This window comes from Trifolium pratense, linkage group LG4, assembly GCF_020283565.1.
Source record: "Trifolium pratense cultivar HEN17-A07 linkage group LG4, ARS_RC_1.1, whole genome shotgun sequence".
Taxonomy (NCBI): domain Eukaryota; kingdom Viridiplantae; phylum Streptophyta; class Magnoliopsida; order Fabales; family Fabaceae; genus Trifolium; species Trifolium pratense.
The window spans coordinates 50,560,609-50,585,741 of NC_060062.1; the positions used below are offsets into that span (position 1 = coordinate 50,560,609).

Genomic DNA, 25,133 nt, shown 5'->3' on the forward strand with positions numbered 1-25,133 from the left:
ATAAAATATTTCGGGTGGGTGTATGGGTTTCGGGTGTGGGTTTGACTGATACCAAACTCACACCCATATTATCGGGTGTCACCCGAACCCGAACCCAAACCCAGTCAAATCGGGTTTCGCCCGTTAACTTGAGTTTGGGTTCGGGTTGGTCTCTCGGGTTTGAGTTTTTTTCCTAGCTGTAAATTCCATGCTTATATACGTTGAAATTTAAAAGTCTAATTTAATTTAATGATTTTCATTTTCATAATCGAAATAATGACTTAACTAACATCCAAATTATATTGAAATCATTCCAAACACTTCAATGAGTTCCAATGCGTCGCGTATCACGAAGAGTGCAGCAATGTTTGGGACCAAAACCTCACCAAACCTCATTTCATTACACCGGTCTACTACACCATTGCAAAACCACTGATTGCATTAAAAAAATTCACGCCCAAATTATTACCGGTGGCCACAGAAAAGACCCATTTATCGCAGCTAAACTAATCGACAAGTATGCACAGTTTGGTGGCTCCAATGTTGAACATGCACGCAAAGTGTTCGACATTTTGTCTGAAAGAGATGTTTTCTGTTGGAACGTTGTCATCAAGGGTTATGCCAATATGGGTCCTTTTACTGAAGCCTTAAACGTTTATGATGTGATGCGTATAAGTGGTACTACTCCGAATCGCTACACTTACCCTTTTGTGCTTAAGGCTTGTGGTGCTGAGAGGGATTATGTAAAGGGTCGAATTATTCATGAGAATGTTGTGAAGTGTGGATTGGACTTTGATTTGTTTGTTGGGAATGCTCTTGTTGCATTTTATGCGAAGTGTCAGGAGATTGAAGCGTCGAGAAAAGTGTTTGATGAAATGCCTGAGAGAGATATTGTTAGTTGGAATTCTATGATTTCGGGATATATCGCGAATGGCTATATGGATGATGCTGTATTGGTATTCTATGATATGTTGAGGGATGATGATATAGGTTTTCCTGACAATGCTACTCTTGTAACTGTTCTTCCAGCATTTGCTGAGAAAGCTGATATTCATGCAGGATATTGGATTCATTGTTATATTGTCAAGACAGGGATGAAACTTGATCCTGCTGTTGGTTGTGGTCTTATAACATTATACTCAAATTGTGGTTATATAAGCATGGCAAGAGCCATTTTTGACCAGATATCGGATAGAAATGTCTTTGTTTGGAGTGCAATTATTAGGTGCTATGGGACACATGGATTTGCTCATGAGGCTCTTGGTATGTTCCGGCAATTAGTTGATTCTGGCTTGCATCCAGACGGCGTTGTGTTTTTGTGTTTGTTGTCGGCATGTAGTCATGCAGGTATGCATGAACAGGGTTGGCACCTTTTTCAGACCATGGAAACTTATGGTGTTGCAAAAGGCGAGGCTCATTATGCTTGCATGGTGGATCTTTTGGGTAGAGCTGGTGATCTAGAAAAAGCAGTGGAGTTCATTCAATCTATGCCTATCCAACCAGGGAAAAATGTTTATGGCGCCTTGTTGGGTGCCTGTAGAATACACAAACATTTGGAACTTGCTGAATTGGCTTCCGAGAAGTTGTTTGTTTTGGACCCTAACAAGGCCGGGCGGTACGTGATTCTAGCACAGATGTATGAAGATGAAGGTCGGTGGCAGGATGCAGCCGGATTGAGGAAAGTAATCAGGGAGAAAGAAATCAAGAAGCCAATTGGTTATAGCTCTGTTGAACTGGAATCAGGTCATGAAAAATTTCGGGTAAATGATGAGTCTCATCCATTTACAACATATATTTTTGAGACCTTGGTAAGCTTAGATAGGATAATGGGTAACGAAGCTCGCACTCAATGTGATGCCATTTTGTAGGGACTATGAAATGGTGGACAAAGGGAAACACCATCTAATTGTGTTGATTAACCGATAGTCTGATACTAATTATCTAGAACTGAACTGATTGTAAAAAAAAAAAATCTATAACTGATAGTCATATCTTCGTCCCTGGAGATGATCATGAATTCACAAACTGCACTATGCTACGAGTTTATTGATACTGTGAAGTATAGTTGAAGATTCTCTTAGGACAAATACCAATAGTTAGAATTCAGTATGGCAGCTTAATTATGCAAATAACATACAATTATGAATGATAGACTCAAGACAAGATAGAGGCCAGGTGAAAATTCACATATGATGAAATTATGCTTGAAGGGATAAATAGAAAAAGTTTCAGTTCAATTGAAGCTTGTAATTTGCTCAACAACACCAGGACATTTTTTGTAAACTAAATTTGAAGTTATGTTCGAAGATCTTGCAAACGTGTGATCAAATGAAGTAGCCATCAATGGTTTTGTTTCTCGACAGTGGATAATACAAACCTTAAAGCTAGCCAAAGAGGTCAACTGTTTGATACATAGAATTTTGTTTTGGAAACAAGATGGTTTTATTTATATAATGTTTTTTTGGGTTTGTGGCTTCGAGTTTGCTTCATGGAGAGCTAAATTATTTAGAAAATCACTTCATTTTTTTTTTTATATCTTGTGTTTTTCTTTTTCAATTTGTTAGTTTCACGGGGAAGATATACTTAACCATGTCATGCCAATCTTGAGTATTTATTAATCTTACTATCAAAATTAGAAGCTAAACAGCTCATTTGTCTTGTTGTGATTAATTGTTGATGGATTGAGTGTTGCAAAACTCTGCTGGAGTGTGAAAAATTGGTTCTGGTTTGTTTCGAGTGTCTGCTGCAAGTTATATCAACTGCTCACAATATTTTCTACAGTTAACAGAATAATTGCTTATTGATCACTAAATTCTGCTATCCATTTTAAGGGACAAAAATAACTCAGAATTATACAATGAAATACTGAATCAAGTCCACAAATAACTTTTTCCATACTATATAAAGCAGAACCTAGTTGTTTATTTATATATACACAAAGCAAATAATACTCCACATTTTGCTTAGAAAAAACTTGTTTTCCTTCAATATAAACTTGACAATAAATCCATGCATAAATAAATATCACATCAAGATACAGAGAACTATGAAATCGTTATATTGCGGTTGCAATTACGCCAATGGTCCACAATTTAAAACTATCACAATAACTTGTGATAACATTCTTTTTTCACAAACAGATTCACTTTTCTACCAATGCTACTAAGAAATTAACATTCATCTCTCAGCAAGATTAGCATCAAAATCAGACAATGAACCTCTACCACTTACAAATTTCTTCATCGAACCCAAAGACGGTGCCACAACTTCGTTCTCTTCCAAGACAAAAGCTTTCACACTTTGTGTTGGACTCTCACAACTTCCCTTAAAATCCCAAAACAAAACCTTCTTATATTCATGGGAAGTAACAGAATCACTCTTTTTTGTTGAAGATTGATCAACCCTTTTGACCTTTCTCTTCTTCTTGCACTTCACTTGACCCATACAAGAAACCTTAGGAGAGGTTGGTTCTCGTGCACTAAAGCTTATACTTCGATGCTTTCTTCGCGCTTCCTTTGGAATTATTGAAACTTTTCGTGAAGTTGTAACACTTGTGTTAGGACTTAGAGTTGGATTTTGATAACTTGACACTGAAGCTACCGGTCGTTTTGGTAGAAACTTGAAAAACTTGTTTTTCATTTGTGATAGTTTCTCCATGTTGAGAAACTATGTAGTATTGTTAGAGACTTAGTGAAGTGTAATTAATGGCTCTTTGAGAACCTTAATCCATCTTCTTCTTTTTTTTGTTAGTTAGTGTAAGAATAATAGCTTATGGTTATACAACATAATTAATGTAGAAAACAAATATGGCTCTTATTAAAAAAGTAAATAAATAAAAGACAACATATAGTGCACGGTATGTGAAAGACCTTTGGGGCAAAATGAAATTGATTTTGTTGGTCAAGAATAGGGGCAAATTAAAGAAATAATATGTGGCTTGATCAAAAAAATTAAAAATAATATGGTTGACTTCATCATTGTGGAATGGGGAGAGGCGTGGTATAGGAGACAATTGCATAATATTTTATATTGGGAAGATAATGAAAGGAAAGGACAAAAGACATAGTGAAAAGAAATACTAATATGGTATCTGTACATTGCAAGATATATTCATGTTCTTTTTTAATCAACAACAATTTAATATACAATCAAGAATAAACTTTTTCAAAATAACTTAGAGTCCACAAATTCTAACTAAACGATAGAAAAGCTGAAATTGCTAGATCGAACACTATGACTGATCGGGGTCCGAACTCCAGCCTCTCCACTTTATATGTGTGAGTTTCCATTGACTTATCATTTCGTTCGTGTACAAAAAAAATAGACATATTGTTAGTTATATTTGATAAATGAGAAATTTTGAGTTTAATCTACTATGTATATGTTATTACACTTCTAATGTTTCTAAATTATTTTATCAATTGATTGTCAAATTTTTTTTATCAATTAGATCTACGGTTGAGTACCTTCTTTCTAATGTGTTTGAGGAAGCACATAAATTTTATCTTTGAGTTTGATAAGGTTGTCAAAAGTTTAATATACATGTTTATCATTTAAGCAACACTTATAATATAACATAGACATGACGAGATACAAAAGTAGTACTATAGCAACTATACAAGTTGGATGGACAATGATGCCTTAATCTAAAACCCTTAAGTTTTGATTGTATAAGTCTTCTTTCGCTTATATGTCGATGAAAATACACATTTCCACCAAATGTATGACATTGTACTCACAAATCAAATTCCAATATTAAAAAACATTATTCATCAATTTTATTGATAGGAATTGAATGTCTTTGGTGAGAAATGGAAAGAATTGTCGAAGTACTTTTATGTAGACGAAGTGGGAGTATCATGCTTTCTCCATCACCCCATAATACATAAGCTTCTTCTCCATGAATAGCATCATCACCAACTTCAAGGTCTTCTTCTTTCATTCTAAGGTCCACAATGTGACTTAGAATGATACAAATGAGGCTAGTAATAACAACATTCCAAATAGTAATAAAAATTGCTCCTAGTAATTGGTACAATATTTGCCTAATTCCTAGGCCCATATTCTCATCAAAATAGCTATAAAATAAGCCAGGCCCATAAGAAGTTATAGGCCCATAAAGCATCCTTAAAAGTTTGGGCTTGGCAAAGACACCAGAAAGGATTCCTCCAAGAAAACCAGCCACGGCATGAGTGTGAAAAACTCCTAATGTATCATCTACATTTTGAAAAAATGGTACTCTTTTGTGCAACACCATCATTGTGTACCATGGAATTGAACCAGACAAAGCTCCCATCAATATTGCTGCCCATGGATCCACCAATCCTTGTCACAAACATAGGTAAAATTAGTGTCAATAGTTGTAGACATGTAAGTTTGAAAAATAGGAAATGGATTCACATTCCTAATTATATTACGCAGTTAGTGATCTGAGATTAACTACTAAAAAAACACAATGTGCTTTACCTGATGCAAGGAATCTGAATCATAAAGATCAATATAAGCACCGATACTCCATGGGAAAAATTCAATGCCTAGTAATTGACATTTTTTAGAGTTTTTTTTTTTGACGAAAGACGTTTTTTTAGAAATATCAATAATATAATTTTTAAATGTTTCTTTATGACAAAAAAAAAACAAGATATATGTACATAGTATTCACCTCGTGTTAATGAATATGGTGAACACATAAAGTGGATTCTCCTCTCGAAAACAAATTTTCACTATTGGTACTATGGAACATATGACTGCAACTATTGAATGTGGTTTAAGTGAGCTTTACCTGCACCTGGTGTAATGCAAACAAGGCCAGTCATCATTCCTTGGACAGAACCTATCAATGAGCCCTTCTTGTATACAATCATATCTAGAGAAATCCAAACAAGAATGCTTGTGGCAGTGCACAAATGAGTATTGAAGATTGCTATGGATGTAATCTCTCCCACTTGAAATGGTGCTCCACCATTAAACCCTGTCCATCCCATCCATAAGAACCCTGCACCTCCAAGCATGTGAATTATGTTATTTGGTGGGAAATTTTTCCTATCATCTGAAGTTCTTGGACCAACCTGTAATTTATCAACATTAATTACATATTTAATGAGAGCAAATCTTCAAGATTACCCGGGAAATTTGATTTGAAATAAACCATAATTTTAGTATGAAATTAAATTTGATCACAAATTTTCTGAACATGTTATCACATCCAATTAAGAATGCATATACATACATGTTACACTGTGATGCTGCATTGGTGTAGCGGATGCAGTTAGATTTTGCACTAAAATCTAATTAGTCTGGACCCGTTACACCACTGCAACAATTGCAAATTGGACAAAACGGAAGATATTGTCGATAAATAGAATGATCCAAGTAAGTGACTTTATTATGTTGCTACTAAGTATGTATTGTGATTTTATTTTTTAAGTTAATATATAGGAAGAGAAGCGAAACAAATTATTTTAAATTTTAGTTGTATATTTTAATATATTTTATTGTCTTAATGCTTTGACTTTTAATATATTTTATTGTTTTAACTAAGATTCAAATTCTTCCAAACAATTCAGGTTTAAGTGAAGTGGTTCATGAACTACTTGAACTTAATCCGTTTTTTGAATGTGAAGGGAAATAGATTACTTATAATCAATTACCCAATAAGCAGCTGTAAAACCAGCAACACCAGAGGATAAATGAATTACAAATCCACCAGCATAATCAATTATTTTCCCTTCAAGAAATCCATTCCCCCATATAGTGAAAGCACCAATGGTATAAGAAAATGTAAGCCACATAGGAACAAACAACATCCATGCAAAAAAATTTATTCTCCCAAGCAAAGATCCTGCAAGCAACACAAGAGTAATTGCAGCAAAAGCAAATTGATAGAAAACAAAATCAGCCATTGGTAAATAATATTGTGTTGATGCCTTTGAAAGTAGAAACTTTTGACTCATAGCAAAATTGGGCTTTCCAACAAAAGGCAAAAGCTTGTTTCCAAATGCCATTTGATGGGCCCATAAAACCCAACAAACTAACACAGCTGAAAATGCATATAGGCCCATGAAAGCTGAATTTACGGCCCATTTTTTCTTAACCATGCTGCCATAAAGTATTATAAGCCCAGGAACAGTTTGAAGGCCCACTAATGTTGCTGCTGTTAGTTGCCATGCATTGTCAGCTTTGTTGTTCCAATCAGGTGATTGATCGTTTGGTGGTAAAAGTGATTCTGAAAAAGGGGAAATATACTTAGAAGAATTAAAATTCATAATGTAATGAAAATCACTATGTTTTGGGGAAAATTTTCTGATTGGTGGGGTGGGGTTAGGACTATATACAATAATTAATTTTTGTCATTTTTCTAAAGGTATCTTTGGAATCATCATCAAAAGTTGTGGTTTCTTGTTGTGGTGGCTGGACATAGCTAGTTTGCTGATGCAATAAGATTCAATTGAAAATTCAATTATTAGGATACTTAAAATTGAGATTTGATAAAAAATTTACTCATCCTATAAGGAGTGGGTATAATTTCTCTATCGGCGTGAGGATTTTTTGGTCATTGTATACCTCTCAGATACATTAATTATTCAAACATAAAAATGAAATGTTGCATATAATTGAAGGCGGAGGAAATATTAATCGTTAGTTGGTCCATATTAGCGATAAATTTAGTAGGGAGAACCACAATTCAATCTCTCTCAACTGTGATCAAAAGATGGTTGGAATCACTTGATGAAAGAACTGACCGTCGAACCAGATTAGATAGTTCAGTGAGTCAAATACTTGTGGTGAAAATAAATAAATAAACGAAGGAAATATTTTATTTATAAGTATTTTTGTCAACACTCTCCTTTCCTTGATTTATGATGAATTATATAATGCAACTCACTTAACCTTTTCTGAAATAAAAATTAAAAAGGAAAAAACTAAGTTCCCTAACCAACCTCATAGAATTCAGGTTGAGTCAATTTTAGTTTTGTAACTTGTGGTTGAGACAAACTTGTCAATTTTTACTAATGACGCAATGGACTTTGTTTTAATCGCTATATAAATAGTATAAATTAAAATTGTGATGTTTCAACTTTGACACAATTTTTTTTTGTAAAAAACCAAAACAGACATTCGAATTGATTAAATCACGTATGTTAGTTGTACATGCTACGTACACAAATTCTAAAAGTATACTCCCGATCTTTTTTATAAAGAATACTTTAGGGAAAAAAAATTGGTCATTTTTATAAGAAATTTTGACCAATTTTCAAATGTTTTAAATGTTCAATTTCACTTATGCCCTTATTTATTATGAGATAGAATTTAAAAATAAGTAAGTTAGTTGAATTAAGAGTAATTAAATAAGGGTATACATGGATTAAATTTAAATTTATAAGAGTATTAAATGAAAATAACAATGTTAAATATAATTTCTTGGTCCGTGTGATCTTTTAAAAGTGTTCCTTATAAAAAGGACGGAAGGGAGTATTAATAAAAGAGTGATGAAAATTTGGTAATGAGGATACGGGCATCATCACGTTGAGTCTTGAACAACCACATAAATTATTTTGATACAATATTTTAATCCAAAATTTTAAGACATTAGGATTATAAATCTTGTTACTTATAACGTTTTTAACATATATCAATTTTTTTCATCTAATGTGTGACTCAACTCACAATTAATAATTAGTGCAAACTATTGAAAAATAAATAATTAATGTTGTATTAAAAATTAAAATGAGTTTGTAATTTTGGAACAAATAGGTTATACAAATAGGGAAGGTTATCAAAACCGGACCGGACCGACCGGTCGGACCGTGAACCGGTCATGAAAACGGTTCGGTTTTGAGCAAAAAACGGATAGGAAACCGACCGGCAAAAAACCATGTGAATCGGGGTTGAACCGGGACGAACCGGTGAACCGGCCGGGCGGTTCAAGCGGTTTTGCAGATTTTTTATTTTTTTTTAAAAAAAATAGGGCAAAACGACGTCGTTTTAACTTTTTTTTTTAAAAAAAAATGAAACAAAACAACGACGTCGTAGGAATAGGAAAGATTTTTGTTTTTCATCTATTTTTCATTTGGTTTGAATTATAAATTTTATTTTATTTTGACTTGTGATATTTTATCTTTTTAATGTGTGAAATTATGAAATATTGAGCAATTATTCATATATTTTTATTTATATATTAATTAAAATATATATTTAATTGAGACCAACTAAAAAAAAATATATATATTTAATTAAAAACGGTTCGACCCCGATTAAACCCGGTCCGACCAATTGAACCTTGAACCGGTGAGCTCGCCGGTTCGATGACCGGTCCGATTCTGACAACCTTGCAAATAGGTCAATTATGTGAGAGATGAAATAATCACTAAAGAGTAAAGAATAAATTTTGATAATTAAGAAAGTTTGTAAGAAATAAATAAAATGTGTTTTGCACCAAACCCACTTTCCTAAGTTTTAACCTAAAACCCCCCACTTGGCATTCAACAGATGCAGATTTGCTGCAGTACTTTTTCACACTATTTTGAATTCTTACCATTGATTGTTGATTGACGATCCAGATCAATGCAATTATAAAATCACTTAAATCAATCTTGATCATACAATTTAGATCGGACGACTGTAATTTAAAACAACGTGATAACTGTGGAAAAACAAACAACGGGAAATCGGTTTCCGGCGTTCAACCATCTTGCAAGCCATATTTTACAATTTAACACCTTACGGTAGTTCTACAAGCAACCTTCAACACCATTTATCTAGTAAAGATAAATTGAACTCTCTTACCTTAAGCACCCCTAGACCAACTTTTAACTCTAGCTTGGAAGAGTGTGTGCATGTTCAACTTTCATTGTCTGCGTAAAAACCTCTTTGATAAATGATTTTTAAATATTTTTATAAGTGTTTTTTTATTCTTAAGATCTAATTTTAACCAACATCCACAACTTAACTAACTTAAATATTTGTATCTAAAACAACTTAACTAACTTAAATATTTGTATCTAAAAAAAAGTTAATCAAATGATGAATTATTTTTTTTTGAAAAAGTTATGCATAATATATATTATAGTATTTTAAAGTGATAAGTAATTTGAGAAAAATAAATATTTTAAATATGACATTTATGATAAAATTGAGGGAGCTAGTAGTATTTTTTTTAAAGCAAAGTATAGTAGTATTTATTTTGTCATGGATATTATGGGCTATTTTTTTTTTGAACAAGCCAAAATGAGATATATATATATATAAAAATAGTCTATTAGCACAAGACGTGCCAAAAAGACTAAACAAGGTTACAACTGAAGTCCAAAAAACAGGAACCAAAAGAAACTAAACAAGGCCCAAGCAGAGCAAAGGACTAGACCACCACCTATGGCAGTTCAAAGCTAAAGTACAACTCGTCACTTTCAACCACCTATAAGAAAACGTCTTGATCTTGTCCAACATATGATGTATCGTGTTTGCTGAGCCCTTGAACAAGCGATGATTTCTTTCAGTCCACACAACCCAAACACAAGCAAGCCATATGAGCTGCATAAAAGAACGGCGTGCTTGAGAACCACCTGCTGAGTCTGTAAACCGAACAAAGTGATCTGAAAGAGTCTGAGCAGTCACCACAGAAGAGCCAATCCAGGAGCTGACAAGAGACCAAAGGGGGCCAAAGAAGCTGCAAGAGAGGAACAAGTGCTGAGCCGACTCAACCTCTCCGCAACCAGAAGTACAAAGGTGAGCCTCCGTAGATAAAATCCCTCGAGTAACCAGGTTTGCTTTGGTAGGTAACCTGTCCCGTAATAGTCGCCAGGCACAAATGGAAACCTTCAAAGGAACCTGACGATGCCATATAAGACCTGACGCAGCATCCAAAGTAACGGCATCCTGAGTCGTCAGAAGCTGATAAGCACTACGAACCGTGTAACCATCTTCCAGGTCAGCCCGCCACTGCCACCTATCTGAAACATGATCCTGCAAGGAGATGGTAAGAAGAAAAGCCTGACACTCCCCCAACATCTCCTCCTCCCACGCCCTCAACTGACGCCGCCACTCCCACGCCTCCCCTCCTGCCCCCCACCCACGCATAAACATCTCAGCCACTGTAGCCGATTTGTTTTCTGCCAGGTCAAACAGCCGCCCGTATCGGTCCCGCAACGAAGTACCATCCACCCAGGGGTCAGTCCAGAAAAAAGTATCTGAACCATCCCCCACCTGTCTCAGAACATACTCTCTAAACCACCCTCTCCCTACCTCACCTCCACCATCCCGAATACGCGCTAACTCCCTCCACCAAGTCGACCCACGCGCGCCACCCTCGCACAACCTACCTCTCTCCACCCCGTAACGTCCTGCCAACACTCGGAACCATAAACCCTCTCTATCCACTAACAACCTCCAACACCACTTGCCCAACAGGGCCAGATTGAACTCCCTCAACTGCCTAACCCCCAAACCCCCATACTCCTTACGCAAGCAAATAGTATTCCAATTAATCCAAGACACTTTCCTAAGATCCTCACTTCCCCCCCAAAAAAATTTAATCAAGATAGATTCAATAGAAGAGATAGTACCTGAGGGAGCTTTAAAGAAAGAAAGAGCATAGACAGGCAAAGAAGTCAACACAGATTTAAGCAAAACTAAGCGACCACCAATAGAGAGAAATCGGCTCCTCCAACCCGATAAACGATTCTTTAGACGATCCAAAACCGGTTCCCAAAAACATAAACGCCTCGGATCACCCCCAATAGGAAGACCCAAGTAAAGGAAAGGGATCTTTCCTACTCTACAGCACAGAGCTGACGCCGCCTCACCTAACCAAGAGTCAGGGATGTTAACCCCAACCAGCATGCTTTTATGAAAATTCACTCGCAAACCAGACAAAGACTCGAACAATACAAGGACAGCCCGCAAAGCCCGGACGTTCGCCCAACTCTTAGTCCCCATCAGCAACGTATCATCAGCAAACTGAAGATGCGACACCGACACTTGCGCAAGCTCACCCACACTATACCCCATAAACATATTGCGCTCCACCATGGCTTCCATCAACACATGTAAGCCCTCTGCCGCCAGCAAAAAAAGGAAAGGAGATAACGGATCACCCTGCCTTAAACCCCTCTCGAGAGGAAACTCGTCAGTCGGACTACCGTTAACCAAAACCGAAGCAGTTGCCGTACACACACATTCTTTAATCCACTTCCTCCAAAGGGTTGGAAAACCCATTCTCCCCATAACATCATCCAAATAAACCCAATCAACCGAATCATAGGCCTTCTCAAAATCGACTTTAAAGAGAAGCAGCTCCTTCTTAGACTTGCGGGCCTCGTCCACCACCTCGTTTGCAACAAGGATGCCATCAAGAATCTGTCGGTCCTTAACGAAAGCCGTCTGGGATGCAGATATCACGCTGCCCATCACCACACGCAGACGATTCGCTAACACCTTAGCCAAAATCTTATAAAGGCTGCCCACAAGCGAGATAGGCCGAAAATCATTCAACCTTTGGGGACTGTCAACTTTGGGGATTAAAGCTATGAAAGTGGCATTTAGACCCTTAGTCAATCTGCCATTGCGATGAAACTCCGAGATAAAACGCATAATATCACCTTGCATCTCAGCCCAAAAATCCTTAATAAAACCAAAATTAATCCCGTCGGGACCCGGGCTTTTGTAACTATCACAGTCCCAAACAGCTGCCTTCACCTCGTCCTCAGAAAAAGGCTTGGTCAACCCTACAACCTCTGTCACCTCCAGCCGTTTAAAAATAAGATTATCTACCCGAGGCCTTTCCACATTAATGGCCTTGAAGTGACTCGCAAAATGAGAAAAAACCGCATGCCTAATGGATGTCACACCCTCCACAGTAGTACCATCCACCTGCAGCGACGAGATAGCATTACCCCTCCGCCTACTCGCAAGGACAGAATGGAAATACTTGGTGTTAGCATCCCCTTCTTTGAGCCACCGCGACCGAGACTGCTGCCAACAAATACTAGTATTCAATCGAGAAAGAGAATGAATCTCCGACGAAACCCTATGAAGCTCCGCTAACTCGGACTCGGATAGAACCTCCTCGCCCCCCTTCACATCAAGCACTGCCATCCGGTCCTTTAGAGACTCGATCCGACTCGGCAGATTCTGAGTGTGAGAAGAATGCCAGTCTCTCAAGGCCGTCTTAATCCATTTAAGTTTCTCCTTAAGCACGAAACCTCCCCAACCATCAACTTGAAAGGAATTCCACTTTTCTCGCACAAACAAATGGTACCCAGGAACATCTTTCCAGCATTTCAACATCCTTGAGGGACGGGGTCCCCAGTTTTCCTCATCTGCTACCAAAACCAAGGGACAATGATCAGAGAGCCCTCTCATCCTAGCTACTTGCGTACAATTAGGCCAAGTCAAACACCACTCCCCAGACAGCAAAAATCTATCCAACCGGCTCATGGAACGCCCGTCGCCCTTAAACCAGGTGAACTTTCGGCCACACAGCGGTAAATCAACCAAGGTATTATCATCAATAAAATGGTTAAAAGGGATATGGTCTGAAGGGCGATACCCGACAATGGCTGACCGACGTTCATCCAGACTTCTAACAGCATTAAAATCCCCACAAATACACACCCTAGACCTCCCCAACGCCTGAATTTTTACAGACAGAGAGTCCCACAACACCTGTTTAGCCCTGGAATCACAGGGCGCATAAACATTAGCTAAGTAAAACTCCTCACCAGTTCTAACAAAAAGACCATGGCACCACAAGACATTCTCGAAGCTCTCAGACGACCACACTGTCACCTCAGCTGTGTCCCATAAGGTTAAGAGCCCTCCCGAAGCACCCACCGAAGGACGATAGGAAAACCCGTGAGAAGAATTACCCCATAAAGTCGAACAGATAGAATCATCACAAGATTGCAGCTTAGTTTCCTGGAGACACAACAAAAAGGGGTGCTGATGCCCCACCAACTTACGGACCTCCTGCCTCTTTGCTAACCCCCCCAACCCCCTAACATTCCAAGAGACAATCTTCATCGAACACGCCCGACTCCCTGCGTCTGTCCTGACGACATCTGCTTTGGTTTACCCTTCCGAGCAAGCACACTAAACATATTCTTAGTATCACCTTTGAGCTGAACTCCTATTGCTTCCCCAACCGATCTAACATCATCTACAGCCACATGTTCATTTCCCTGCATAACAACCCAATGCTTCCAGTCATTAGAAGTCGTCGAAGACGAACCATCCCTGACTACCCCTGCCCCGTCTCTACGGCGTTGCTCAACCTTTTTCACAGCTTTTAGAGCCTCAGCGCGATCCTTACTGGGCATTCTGGCTACTTTTTTAAGGCTGGATACCGTGTGCCGAAAAACTCCCCCTCCTTTTCTCCGCTTAGAGTCCTCCTGACCACTCTTCTTAGAACCCTCACCATTGCGTTCTTTTTTGCGGGGGCACTTCCTAGCCGAGAATATCACCCCGGCCTCCCTTTGATTTTGGTCGTTCAACCACTCCCAACTCCATGGCCCCGATAACATAGAACGTGACGCACCTGGTGGGCAAGATTTTGCACGGTTACCATTAGATAGAGTCGGTAATGACCCATCACTCCCTTTGTTACCGTCATAGTACCCACTGCCATTAACTGGCGAACAAATAGATATACTGCCCTGACTTCCCTTCGAAAAAGGAGAAATCACAGAGTTGCATCCTGTACCTCTAACAACATGCTCTTCCCCCCTAGAAGGAAAATTTACTCCAAACTCTCCAACATTCTTGCTCCCCCCCTCCCCGCCTCCTCGCAAATGAGATAATTCAAAATTCTCCTGAGATCCTAAGTCATCTTCTGCCTCCATTCCTTTTGCTAAATTCTCAACCATAGTGTCAAGATGACGCCGAACTTCCGGGTCACCCTGACCCTCGTCATGATCGGAGTGAGACATCACAGACTCGTCGTCTTCCTCAAAAAGACAGTTATCCTCCCCTAGAGTATAACCCCATTCCTCCACTATTTTCACCTCAATCTGAATACCGTCCACCAAAACAGTCGCGACTGTGTTGACAATTTCCAAATTAGGTGTTGCTATCGAAACCCGAGCAAAATCAAGGCGTTCCTTTTCCACTGAGCCATAATCCACTCGTAAGAACCTGCCGCAATCAAGAACGCATAACTTGAAGAAATTCTCGTTCCAGGCTTGCAGCGGGATACCATACAAACGCACCCAGGCACCTCTTCTGTAATCCTGCGCATGGCTTTCCCAGGACATCCAGCTCGAGAAAATAATCTGAAAGAACTCTTTAGCCGAGTCGATGATTGCCTTCACATCGATTCCTGACGAGCTCCGTACGAAGACCTTATCCGCCCCCATTGGGATGATAATGACATCGTTAAAACCTGCATCCATTATTCTACTCTGCACAACTGGGACCGCCTCACCATTAAAAATAGTCGCCACTAAACCATTTTGCGCCCAGGCCACATCGTCAGGTTCCGTTTTGTAGCTTGGCAAATATATCTTCTTAACGGTTACTTCCGGTAAAACAGGAATACTCGGTGTATGTGCCCCTTTCTGCACCTGGTCATTATCGCACATTACATTCTCTTTACGTGCACCTAACGGGACCACAACCTCTCCTACCCGGACAACCCCTGATTCTCCAGAACCTCCTCTACCGGGGTCAACGTCCCTAGCAGCTCTTTTCTGAACCGATGTTCCCATAGTTTCAATACATCCTCCATTGGCTTTTAAATTCTCTGTTCGCGCTTCTTCGGCTCTATCCTCTCGCAAAGCTGGCCTATCATTACCCTTCGACAAACTAGGCCACTCTTTCTCCCTTCTTCGCCCCGCCGTATAATTATAGCGGTCAAAACTGGCTACTCTAGCGCGAACACAGAATTGGCCAAAATTAACGTTATTCAACGCACTTAACAATTTATTAACGTCCCTCACGTTGGAGAATTTGACAAAACCAAAGGGTTGGCCCCGTCTATTTCTCTTTTTGGGAACGAAAACATCTTCCAGCATACCACATACTTCGAAGCCTTTTCTAAGATAGAAGTTTGATAATTGGTACGGAAAATTTGTAAAATAAAACGAAACGTACCGTTTGAGCTCCGTTCCCAAATTATCATTATCTCTTTTCCTAAGCCTATGTTTCTCATGCTCACTGTTACAGCCTAAGCCTTCTCCCTCGTGAGCTTTCACACCATCACGGCTGATCAAAGCTTCAAGCTCCCTCCCATTGTTTCTCTCATGAGCTGCTTCACGCCTATGCCAATTCCCTCCCCTCTGACAGTTGACATGAAGCTCCTGATGGCTCCGATCATCCGCGTACTGCCGCCGTCCTGTAGTTGTATCCGCCGTCTGGTACCGGTAGCGTTTAGGAAAAACAGAGCATGATCTCCGCCGTTGTTTCATCCATGAATCCCGGCGAGCTCGGTAGCAATCACGACTGTGGCTGTGACGAGGGTTCCTGCAATGATCGTGATCGAAGCGTGATGATTCAGAGAATGGTGATCGATCGTCCCTAAAAGAATGGAAACCAGTTGCAGAGATCGATTTTCTCTGGTATCGCGTTGAATGCTGTAATCTGCCATTCCTTCTTTCTGCCTGTCGGAGCTCTTTCTTCCTTCGATGACTCACCTCAGTCCAATCCCCTCCATCTGCTGGATCTCCCCCCCATTTGTGCCTCGCTTCCGGTGAAGGCGGTGACCGAAACGGCCGCCCTAAATGAGCCCTAGGGACGACGCTCCTCCCTCTCTCTCTAACTCTCATGACTGAGTCGACTCAGTTATTGATATTATGGGCTATTATTAATGGTTCCCATAAATACCATATCAACCAAACTACCACAAAATGTAAATTGAAGCATCGGCATATGTAAAACAATAGTTCATATTGCGACAGAGATACTGCTTTGCCATATTGAGCAAACATCAAAATGCATTTAATTCATAGAATTGTTTTACAGGTCAACCCCCCACACATAGGCCCTTATTATTTATCCTCTCTCAAGAGAAACAGTATTCTCTCCTCTTCATCCTACCTAAAGGTCTGTTTGGTTTGAAGTAGATGGAAGGGAGGGAGGGGAGGTAAAGAGGTAATTTTGACCAAAAAAAGTTTTTTTTATTAAATCATTTTTTTTAAATGTTTTTTATTCTTGAAAAATAATTAAACAAGGGAATATTCAACGTTTTAGATAAAAAAAAATTCAACATTTTTTTTAAAAAAATATTTAATTCTGTCAAAAAAATTATTTAATAAAAAAAAAACATTTTCCGGTCATGATTACCCTCGCCTCCCCTCCCCTCCATCTACTTCGAACCAAACAAACCCTAAAGTAGGTTTTAGCAAAGTTGATTTGTTTCAATTAAATTATCATTTTACATCTTCAATAAACATTATACTATTTTTTCTCACTTGTATCTTTAACTATTGCTTCAGGACATTAGTTAGCATTTTGCTTTATTATACTGTGGTGGTCTTGGAAAATTTGAAAACTACCTACAAGGACATCAATTCTATATCATGAATAATGATACTCCCTCCGTCCCTAATCATAAGATGAGAGATAAAAATCATTTTCCTTTTGTTTACAATGGAGTGAATAACAAACTAACATGATATTTTAAATAATCAAATTTTATACGACATCTTATTTAAATTCATTTTATAATAATATCTTAAAATATTTGAAAAATTAATGTAGGTAAATATCTTAAAATTACAAAAAAAAAAATTAATATAATAATTGTAATAAATATAATATTTGTTTTTTTATTGAAGTAGCCCGGTTTAGTAGACCAAATATTTTTTATGATCAACCATTTTTAATTAAATATATACTCTCTCCGTCCCAAAATATAAGCAAAAGTTGATCAACAAAAGTGGATGTATCTGATCCAAATTTTTAACCAAATACATCAAGTTTTTAAACTCATTTTTACTTATATTTTAGGACAAAAAAAGTAAGCTTTCGAAAAATCCTAACATTGTCTATTTAATTTGGACTTAACATGGCCTAAACCATAAACCCTTGTGGGTTGGTCTACTATTCCCACCCCTAGATGGAGAGCCAAATGGTTTGGACAGTTCTGAAACAGATTTTAATGGGTACTACCTTTCCTATTAATGTTGCAGCCTGTATTTTTCAGAGAGAGATTCCCTCATTCAATGAGATGCTCTTTCTGTGCTTTCTCCAACACAACAAGTATCACGATCATCATTCATGCCCACTATTACACTTCTGCCCTTCATGAAGTAAATTTCTAAACAAACAAAATGGTTAATTTTAACTTTCTACTATGAATTTGAGTCTTGCATATTCTAAGTATGAATTGTACATTAAAATTTTAGATGATGCAATAACACTAGACACAACACCAACAAAGACGAACATGTAAGAGTTAGTAGTAGGGCTGGTAATATATAATTCGAACCAACTTGTGAATATTTGAAGCTTGATTCGATAGTTGACTCGTTGAGCATGATTTATGATCCAAATGAGTTGAACTTCAGTTAAAAATTAAGTTCGTTAAATAAATGAACTCGTTTGGCTCATGAACTAACTCGGTTATATATATAACTTTCCAAATCTTGTACCTCGGTTCTTGCTTTTATATATTTTTTGCATACTTATGCCGGTTATATATATATTTTCCAAATCTTGTGATGTATTTTATTTTAATTTAATATTTAATTTTTCTTTTTTTAAAAAAATAGTTTAAAAGGTTAAAAATTCAATTTTAAAATTTTGACCAAAAAATTGACTTTAAAATCATGTGATTCACTTTTTATCAAAAGAAAATCATGTGATTCACTTACCTAACGAGCCGAATCGAGTTGTTCGTAAACTTAAAACGAGTCGAATTTAAGCTAAAAAAAATACTCATTCCGTCCCAAAATATAAGAGAAAATTGGTCAAACAAAATTAATGTATTTAGTCCATATTTTTAACCAAATAGATCAACTTTCTTTGACCGATTTTCCCTTATATTATGAAACGGAGAGAGTAGTTCGTAATGAACTCGAGCCGAGTTTCGAGCTGAATCAATTCCAGCCCCAGCTAGCTAGTAGTAATAATTTGAAAGAGAAAAAAAAAATAGTTAATCAAGGAGTAAGAATAATTGTGAGAAGTATTCGTGTTTGATAGTAAGAAAAAAAGTATAGGGTTGTAAGTGGAAAAAACAAAAAGGTGGAAGTGTAGGGGGAATTACGGTTTTAAATGCTATGTCCCAGCTTTATGCTTTGGTAGTCGAGGTTTTAAATGCTATGTTCAGATTCATGGACTTCTTTTGAAATCTTAAATACTAGTATCATCCAACACATTCTCATACTCAAACTCAAACTCTTCTTCCTTTGTGCTTACTTTGCTTCTCTTTTCTTCTCTATATATATATGGTTCATCATGATGCAAAGAAACATAGAATATTGATTGTAGTTTATATGTATTTGAAGTAGTTATTGTGATATTGGCCTGGTTCACTCAGACCGAATGATCGATAACCACATTTGTGTGTTTGTTTTTGGTTTGATTGAGCCGTGCCAATATCTCACTACTATTTCATGTTTGCTAGTAAGGCCTATAAGAGAAGCTCATCAAACAAAAGGTTTTGTTAATTTAATTTATCACATTGTCTTGTTCTTAATTTATTTGCTTTTCACATTTTGAATTGATATACTAATGTGTTAATTTCAGTTTGGATGAATATAGGTCGTTATAACTAATCCAATGTTATGAGTTTTTTGGTCATTTGTGTAAGTGACACAATTGCACAAATAAAAAAGATGGAAGGTTGAGGATCATATAGGGCATGTTTCAGCTTTTAAAAAATATATTTTTTCTTTGTATTTTTGAAAACGGATTTTCTAAAATCGTTTTTTAAAATATTATAAGTTTTTTTATATTCGTTTTTTCTAAATTCAAACACTAATTTTGACATCATATAACATAAACACATATTATTGCAGATCAAAACATAGTCGAAATCATATTTTTTTGAAAAAATTGTATTTCAAAAATGATTTTTATGAAAATCTATTTGAAATAGCTTCAAAATAAAATGATTTTTCGAAATTTTGATATCCAAAAAATGTTTCGAAAAAATGATCAAATACCTAAAATAACATTTTAATAATAACTATTCAAACCAAATTTTCATTTGAAGCTTTTATAGAAAATTTCTTTGTAAATTTTTTTTATTCAAAATTATTTAACACTACAAGAATCTATTTTGAAAAAATCTATAACAAATATGCCCATAATCCTTTTGTATTATAATAATAAGTATTGTACTTGGCTTCTATTGGATGATTAATTTTGAATTAGAGAATAAATAAACAGAAAGTAAAATCAAAATAAAAGAAAGTTGTCATAGTAAATATATTCAGCTCCTCTACAAGTTAGTATGAATGCATGAAACTTTGAAAAAAAAATCGTTTTGACACTAGTAGAAAAATGACTTTTGGTTTGGAGATACCACTACCGGTATGTGAATACCAGTAGTGAAATACATTTGACCAAAGGATTCCACTACTGATATTTTGAAAACGGTAGTGGAAAGTTCAGAGACAAGGGATTTCACTACCGGCTTTGCTAAATCCGTAGTGGAAAGTAGACACGGTGGCAATGTCGTAATTACGTGCAAAATTGTTTTAATTATCTTCCACTACCGATCTAGGATTCACCGGTAGTGGAATCCTAATAGTGTTATTAGTTTTTTCATATTCCCACTTTCCACTACCGATCTAGCTTATCACCGGTAGTGGAATCCTAATAGTGTTAATTATATTTTTCATTCTTCCCAATTTCCCTCATTCTGCAAACGCGAAGAAGAACACACTCTCCAATCCAATCGTCCCAATTCTAGTTCTCCCTAATTTGTTCCTCAAATCGTCCCAATTTCTTCAAATCAAACACTCTCCAATCGTTCTCCAATCATTCTCCAATCTCTCCAATCTCCAATCGTCCCAATTTCATTCGCGGTTTCATTCTCCAAACCCTAGACGGAACGACGAACCTGCAAACGCTTAATCGCCTCCAAATCTCTTCGTTTTCATTCGGTAAAGGTATGAATAAATCAAACTTCCCCCAAATTTCATTCGTTTTCGTTTTCATTCGTTTTCTGTTTATGGTTGATCTTGTTTTCATTCGTATTCGTTTTCATTCGTATTCGTTTTCATTCTTTTTCTGTTTATGGTTAATTGCTGGTAAGAAAAACACGCATTTTTCTCATTCAGTACATTTTGGTAGCATTGAATGAAGATTGGATATTCTAAGTTCACGTTTTAAATTGTGAAGGTTTTAAATTGGATATTCGTTTTCATGTGTTTTGGGTTCCTGTTCTTCATCTCTTAGTAAGTTGTTTATGGTTATGGTATCTCTAGCTAAACAATGGTTAAAAGAAGTGAAAAGTATTAAGCAGAAACAGAAAATAGACAACATGTGATTAGAAGAAAGTTAAGGATAATTTTCCTTCTGGTCTTTCTATGTTAATGTTTGTTATGTGACAAAGAAAATGGTTAGTGTTTTTTTTTCCTGATGCTATGTGTTACTGATAGTGACCCAATTTTGGGAGGGTTTTGTGTTTTTTTCTTCCACTAGTTGAATTCAAAGGTGATCTTAAGTAAAGTTACTTTTCACTTTAACACATAATAGTCTGCTTTTGGTATTTATTGGTTGAATAATTGACTTATATTTAGGTAGAATTAATACATAATTGATTCTATCGGCGTGTAGGTAGAATTTGAATTGAATCTTCTAACTGTTTGGTCCATAATTCCATACATGTTCAGCATTATTTCGAGAGATTAGTTTCCGCAGTTATATGTAGAGAATATTGTATTTATTTGGTTTGCTTGAGCCCACTGAGTAGGAGTTTGTCTAGTCTAATTCTATTTTAAAGAGTTTTTGTTTGAGCAATAACAATCCTTTTTATTTTTTCAATTGTTTTTCTGTCAGCAGTTATCATGTAGTTCTGGTACAAAAACAACCCAGATCATGTATGAATTGAGGGTTGATGCTTTTCTTAGATCATGTATGAATTGAGGGTTTCAATGCTTGTGCTTTGCAGGGGTGGAGCTGTTTTCTGTGTTAGGCGGTGGTTGCTGCTCCTACGTGTTGACTGCTGCTGTTTAGGGGCTGGTGTTGCTGTTTTTTGGTGTTGTCCTCTTTGTTTGAAGTTAGAAGGTTCAATCACGGTCTCATCTACAGGTACCGATTCTATTTCAAAACATATATAGAAGCTATAAACTTAGATGCAATTCAAATTACTATGTAAAAATTCTGCTATATGCAAATTCTGTTATAGGCTATGAATTTTTATTAAAATAGGGCGAGAGAATGTTTCGCAATAGTAACAACCTAGTCATTCCTTTAACTTAGAATGCATAAATTTCGAAACGTAGGTATGGACCGTAGTTGGATGAGAGCTAATCGATTAAGTACTGAGTACAGACATGGAGTGATGGAATTTCTACAGACATTATTTGAACTTTGTTTTTGCAAATTGGTCTATTCAATACATTGCAGCAATTTTAGTTTACACTTGTTTATTTTTATGCAAAAAAGAGAAAATTTGAGATTCTGTCAAATTTGAACACTTTCTGTCAAATTTGAGATTCTGCAGGGTGATGAGGAATTGGTTATTAGCTTTAGTTTGAGTCTTGGAAGCAGATCAGGTGATGGAATTGGTAATTTGGCTCGGGTGCATCCCACTGTTTTGGACTTGCTGTTTTGGACTGTCATGGAATTGGTAGTTTGAGTTGCTGTTTTGGAATTGGATAGAGCTAGTTTTGATTTTTGTGTATATTAGGGGGCTGTATGCTTGGAATTAGAATAGATATAATTAGTGATAATGTTAAGTTTTGTGATTTTAATGTATTGAATGTGTAACTTGTTAGGAATTGACAATGAATTGTGGAAAATAATATTCGAAATTATGACAATTTTCTTTTGCGTTATTACCTACTAAAAGAACGTATAATTTATGCGCCGGAAGGGCGCCATATATTAATATGCAGGCACAGGAATTAAAAAAAACGAAAAAAAACAAAAAAACAAAAAAAAAAACTAACATACCACTACTGATATTTATAACAATCAGTAGTGAAAACCATACATACCACTACGGGTATTTGTAAATACCCGTAGTGGTATCCTCAATTCTAAAAAAAAAAAATTAAAACCACACATACCACTACCGGTATTTACAAATACCGGTAGTGGAATCCCAGACTCTAAAAAAAAAAAAATGAAAACCACACATACCACTACGGGTATTTGTAAATACCCGTAGTGGTATCCCAGATTCTAAAAAAAAAAAACTGGAAACAATACATACCACTACGGGTATTTGTTAAATACCCGTAGTGGTATCCCAGATTCTAAAAAAAAAAAACTGGAAACAATACATACCACTACGGGTATTTGTTAAATACCCGTAGTGGTATCCCAGATTCTAAAAAAAAAAAACTGGAAACAATACATACCACTACGGGTATTTGTTAATACCAGTAGTGGAATCCTCAATTCTAAAAAAAAAAAATTAAAACCACACATACCACTACCGGTATTTACAAATACCGGTAGTGGAATCCCAGACTATAAAAAAAAAAATGAAAACTATACATACCACTACGGATATTGAAAATACCCGTAGTGGAATCTCATACATACCACTACGGGTATTTGTAAATACCCGTAGTGGAATCCTCATAAATTTAATTAATAATACAGTAGAAACCTGACATACCACGACGGGTATAAAAAGACCCGTCGTGGAAAGTATTGACTTACAACGACGAGTGTATTTACTACCGGCCGCGGCCAGTAGTGGAATCCCTATTTGGCCGGTAGTGGAATCCCCTTTCTGCACTAGTGTGATGAGTTAGAAATCCTCTCTATTATAGTTTTGTAGAGTTTTAAAAATCAAACACACTACTTAAAGGTTAGAGGTTCAACCTCTTCTTCTTCTAGTGTTTAGTAGATATTTTCCTTATTTTAATTTTAACTAGAAAAAAAATTCATTTTAAATACTAATTCGATATATTTATCAACAAATTAAGAAAAAATCATAAAAGATTACTGTTATGCAAAGACTTCACTAAAAAGTAGAAACAATTGACATCTCAATTATGCTGATATTTGAGTCGCTACCAAACAACTAAAATGATAAACTTTACTATTTTTTTTACCAATAATATATATTTTCAGCATCTATTCTGAACCGTTGTGATTGAGCCGTATGTATATGTGTGTGTGTGTATATATATATATATATATTATTGCGTTTCAATGCACTTTTTACCGTGAAATCCAAAAACTCTAATAGTATACTCCTTTCGTCTTAAAATAAATGTCACGATTCGATAATGAACGTTATTCAAGCCACTAGATTTGATTTAATGGTGAGGAGTTTGGGTCTTAGGTTCAATCCTTACTAGCAACATTGTAAAAATAAAAAAAAAAAACGTTATTCACATTACATATTCTGACCATATTTTTTTAATTAATATATAAAGGAAAATATTATTATATAAAATGTTACTCCATTTATTTCAATGAATATTTTTAAAATATCAAATTTTAATATATGAAAATAAATATTATTATATAAAATGTTGTTTGATTTATTTCAGTAATTTTAAAATATTAACTTTTCATTATTTTAAATAATGAATAACTAAAATATTATTAGCAAAAATCGTGCATTAACATACATAAGATTGTCTATTACAACACTTTTTTGAGAGGGAGGAGTAGGAGTATGTATGTAGTTTCTTCTTCTCACTGCAAGTTTTCAGAGCGATTTCACCGGCCATATATACCACAGTACCAAAAACATGCTTAGAATGATTTTTACTTTTAGTTTTAAATATTTAATGATCAACTTGCAAACATTCACGATTTCATGTATAACTCCATAAATACCATCGATCTAGCTACAGCAGCATTGGTGAAAAAGACACATCTTGCTGACATATGTGGTTAATTTTCAACATTTGTTTTTCACTTTGTTAAAATTAGCTTTTCTGGGAATTATATGTTAAAAAAAGTAAAATTATAATTTAAAACAATTATTTTAAAAATAGTTTGAGAAGAAAGAACAACTATATTTTAAGATAGAAGTAGTACGAAATGCAACGTCTTTTATTTGCAATATTTTCATCTTT

General features: G+C 36.1%; 3 protein-coding genes, 1 long non-coding RNA gene and 1 pseudogene across 4 annotated transcripts; 2 read left to right on the forward strand and 3 right to left on the reverse strand.

Moving 5' to 3' along the window:
• The first annotated feature begins 228 nt into the window (after positions 1 to 228).
• Positions 229 to 2,701, forward strand: LOC123882402 (pentatricopeptide repeat-containing protein At3g22690-like). The gene has a single exon (XM_045931259.1). It carries the CDS (start codon positions 315 to 317, stop codon positions 1,845 to 1,847), a length of 1,533 nt encoding a protein of 510 aa, XP_045787215.1. The 5' UTR covers positions 229 to 314; the 3' UTR covers positions 1,848 to 2,701.
• Positions 2,702 to 2,936: 235 nt separating this feature from the next.
• LOC123882403 (uncharacterized protein At1g76070-like) lies at positions 2,937 to 3,767 on the reverse strand. The gene has a single exon (XM_045931260.1). The coding sequence runs from the start codon at positions 3,634 to 3,636 to the stop codon at positions 3,157 to 3,159; it is 480 nt and encodes a 159-aa protein (XP_045787216.1). The 5' UTR covers positions 3,637 to 3,767; the 3' UTR covers positions 2,937 to 3,156.
• An 830-nt stretch (positions 3,768 to 4,597) lies between these two features.
• LOC123882404 (ammonium transporter 2 member 3) lies at positions 4,598 to 7,244 on the reverse strand. The gene is made up of 3 exons (XM_045931261.1): positions 6,630 to 7,244; positions 5,762 to 6,047; positions 4,598 to 5,304 (listed from the first exon to the last, which is right to left on the reverse strand). The coding sequence occupies exons 1-3, from the start codon at positions 7,242 to 7,244 to the stop codon at positions 4,745 to 4,747; spliced, it is 1,461 nt and encodes a 486-aa protein (XP_045787217.1). The 3' UTR covers positions 4,598 to 4,744.
• Positions 7,245 to 10,348: 3,104 nt separating this feature from the next.
• Positions 10,349 to 16,748, reverse strand: LOC123922846 (annotated as a pseudogene).
• A 3,895-nt stretch (positions 16,749 to 20,643) lies between these two features.
• LOC123882405 lies at positions 20,644 to 22,442 on the forward strand. The gene is made up of 3 exons (XR_006799804.1): positions 20,644 to 21,029; positions 22,034 to 22,173; positions 22,368 to 22,442. It is a non-coding gene; the product is annotated as an uncharacterized LOC123882405 (long non-coding RNA).
• The last annotated feature ends 2,691 nt before the right edge of the window (positions 22,443 to 25,133 follow it).

Bases quoted from the DNA above. Each gene is read 5' to 3' on its own strand.
- LOC123882402 (XM_045931259.1), top strand. From the start codon at position 315: ATGCGTCGCGTATCACGAAGAGTGCAGCAATGTTTGGGACCAAAACCT.
- LOC123882403 (XM_045931260.1), bottom strand. From the start codon at position 3,636: ATGGAGAAACTATCACAAATGAAAAACAAGTTTTTCAAGTTTCTACCA.
- LOC123882404 (XM_045931261.1), bottom strand. From the start codon at position 7,244: ATGAATTTTAATTCTTCTAAGTATATTTCCCCTTTTTCAGAATCACTT. The intron at 6,048-6,629 runs GTAATTGATTAT...GATAAATTACAG, and splicing joins GTTTTACAGCTGCTTATTGG to GTTGGTCCAAGAACTTCAGA. The intron at 5,305-5,761 runs GTAAAGCTCACT...GTTTGTGACAAG, and splicing joins TTGCATTACACCAGGTGCAG to GATTGGTGGATCCATGGGCA.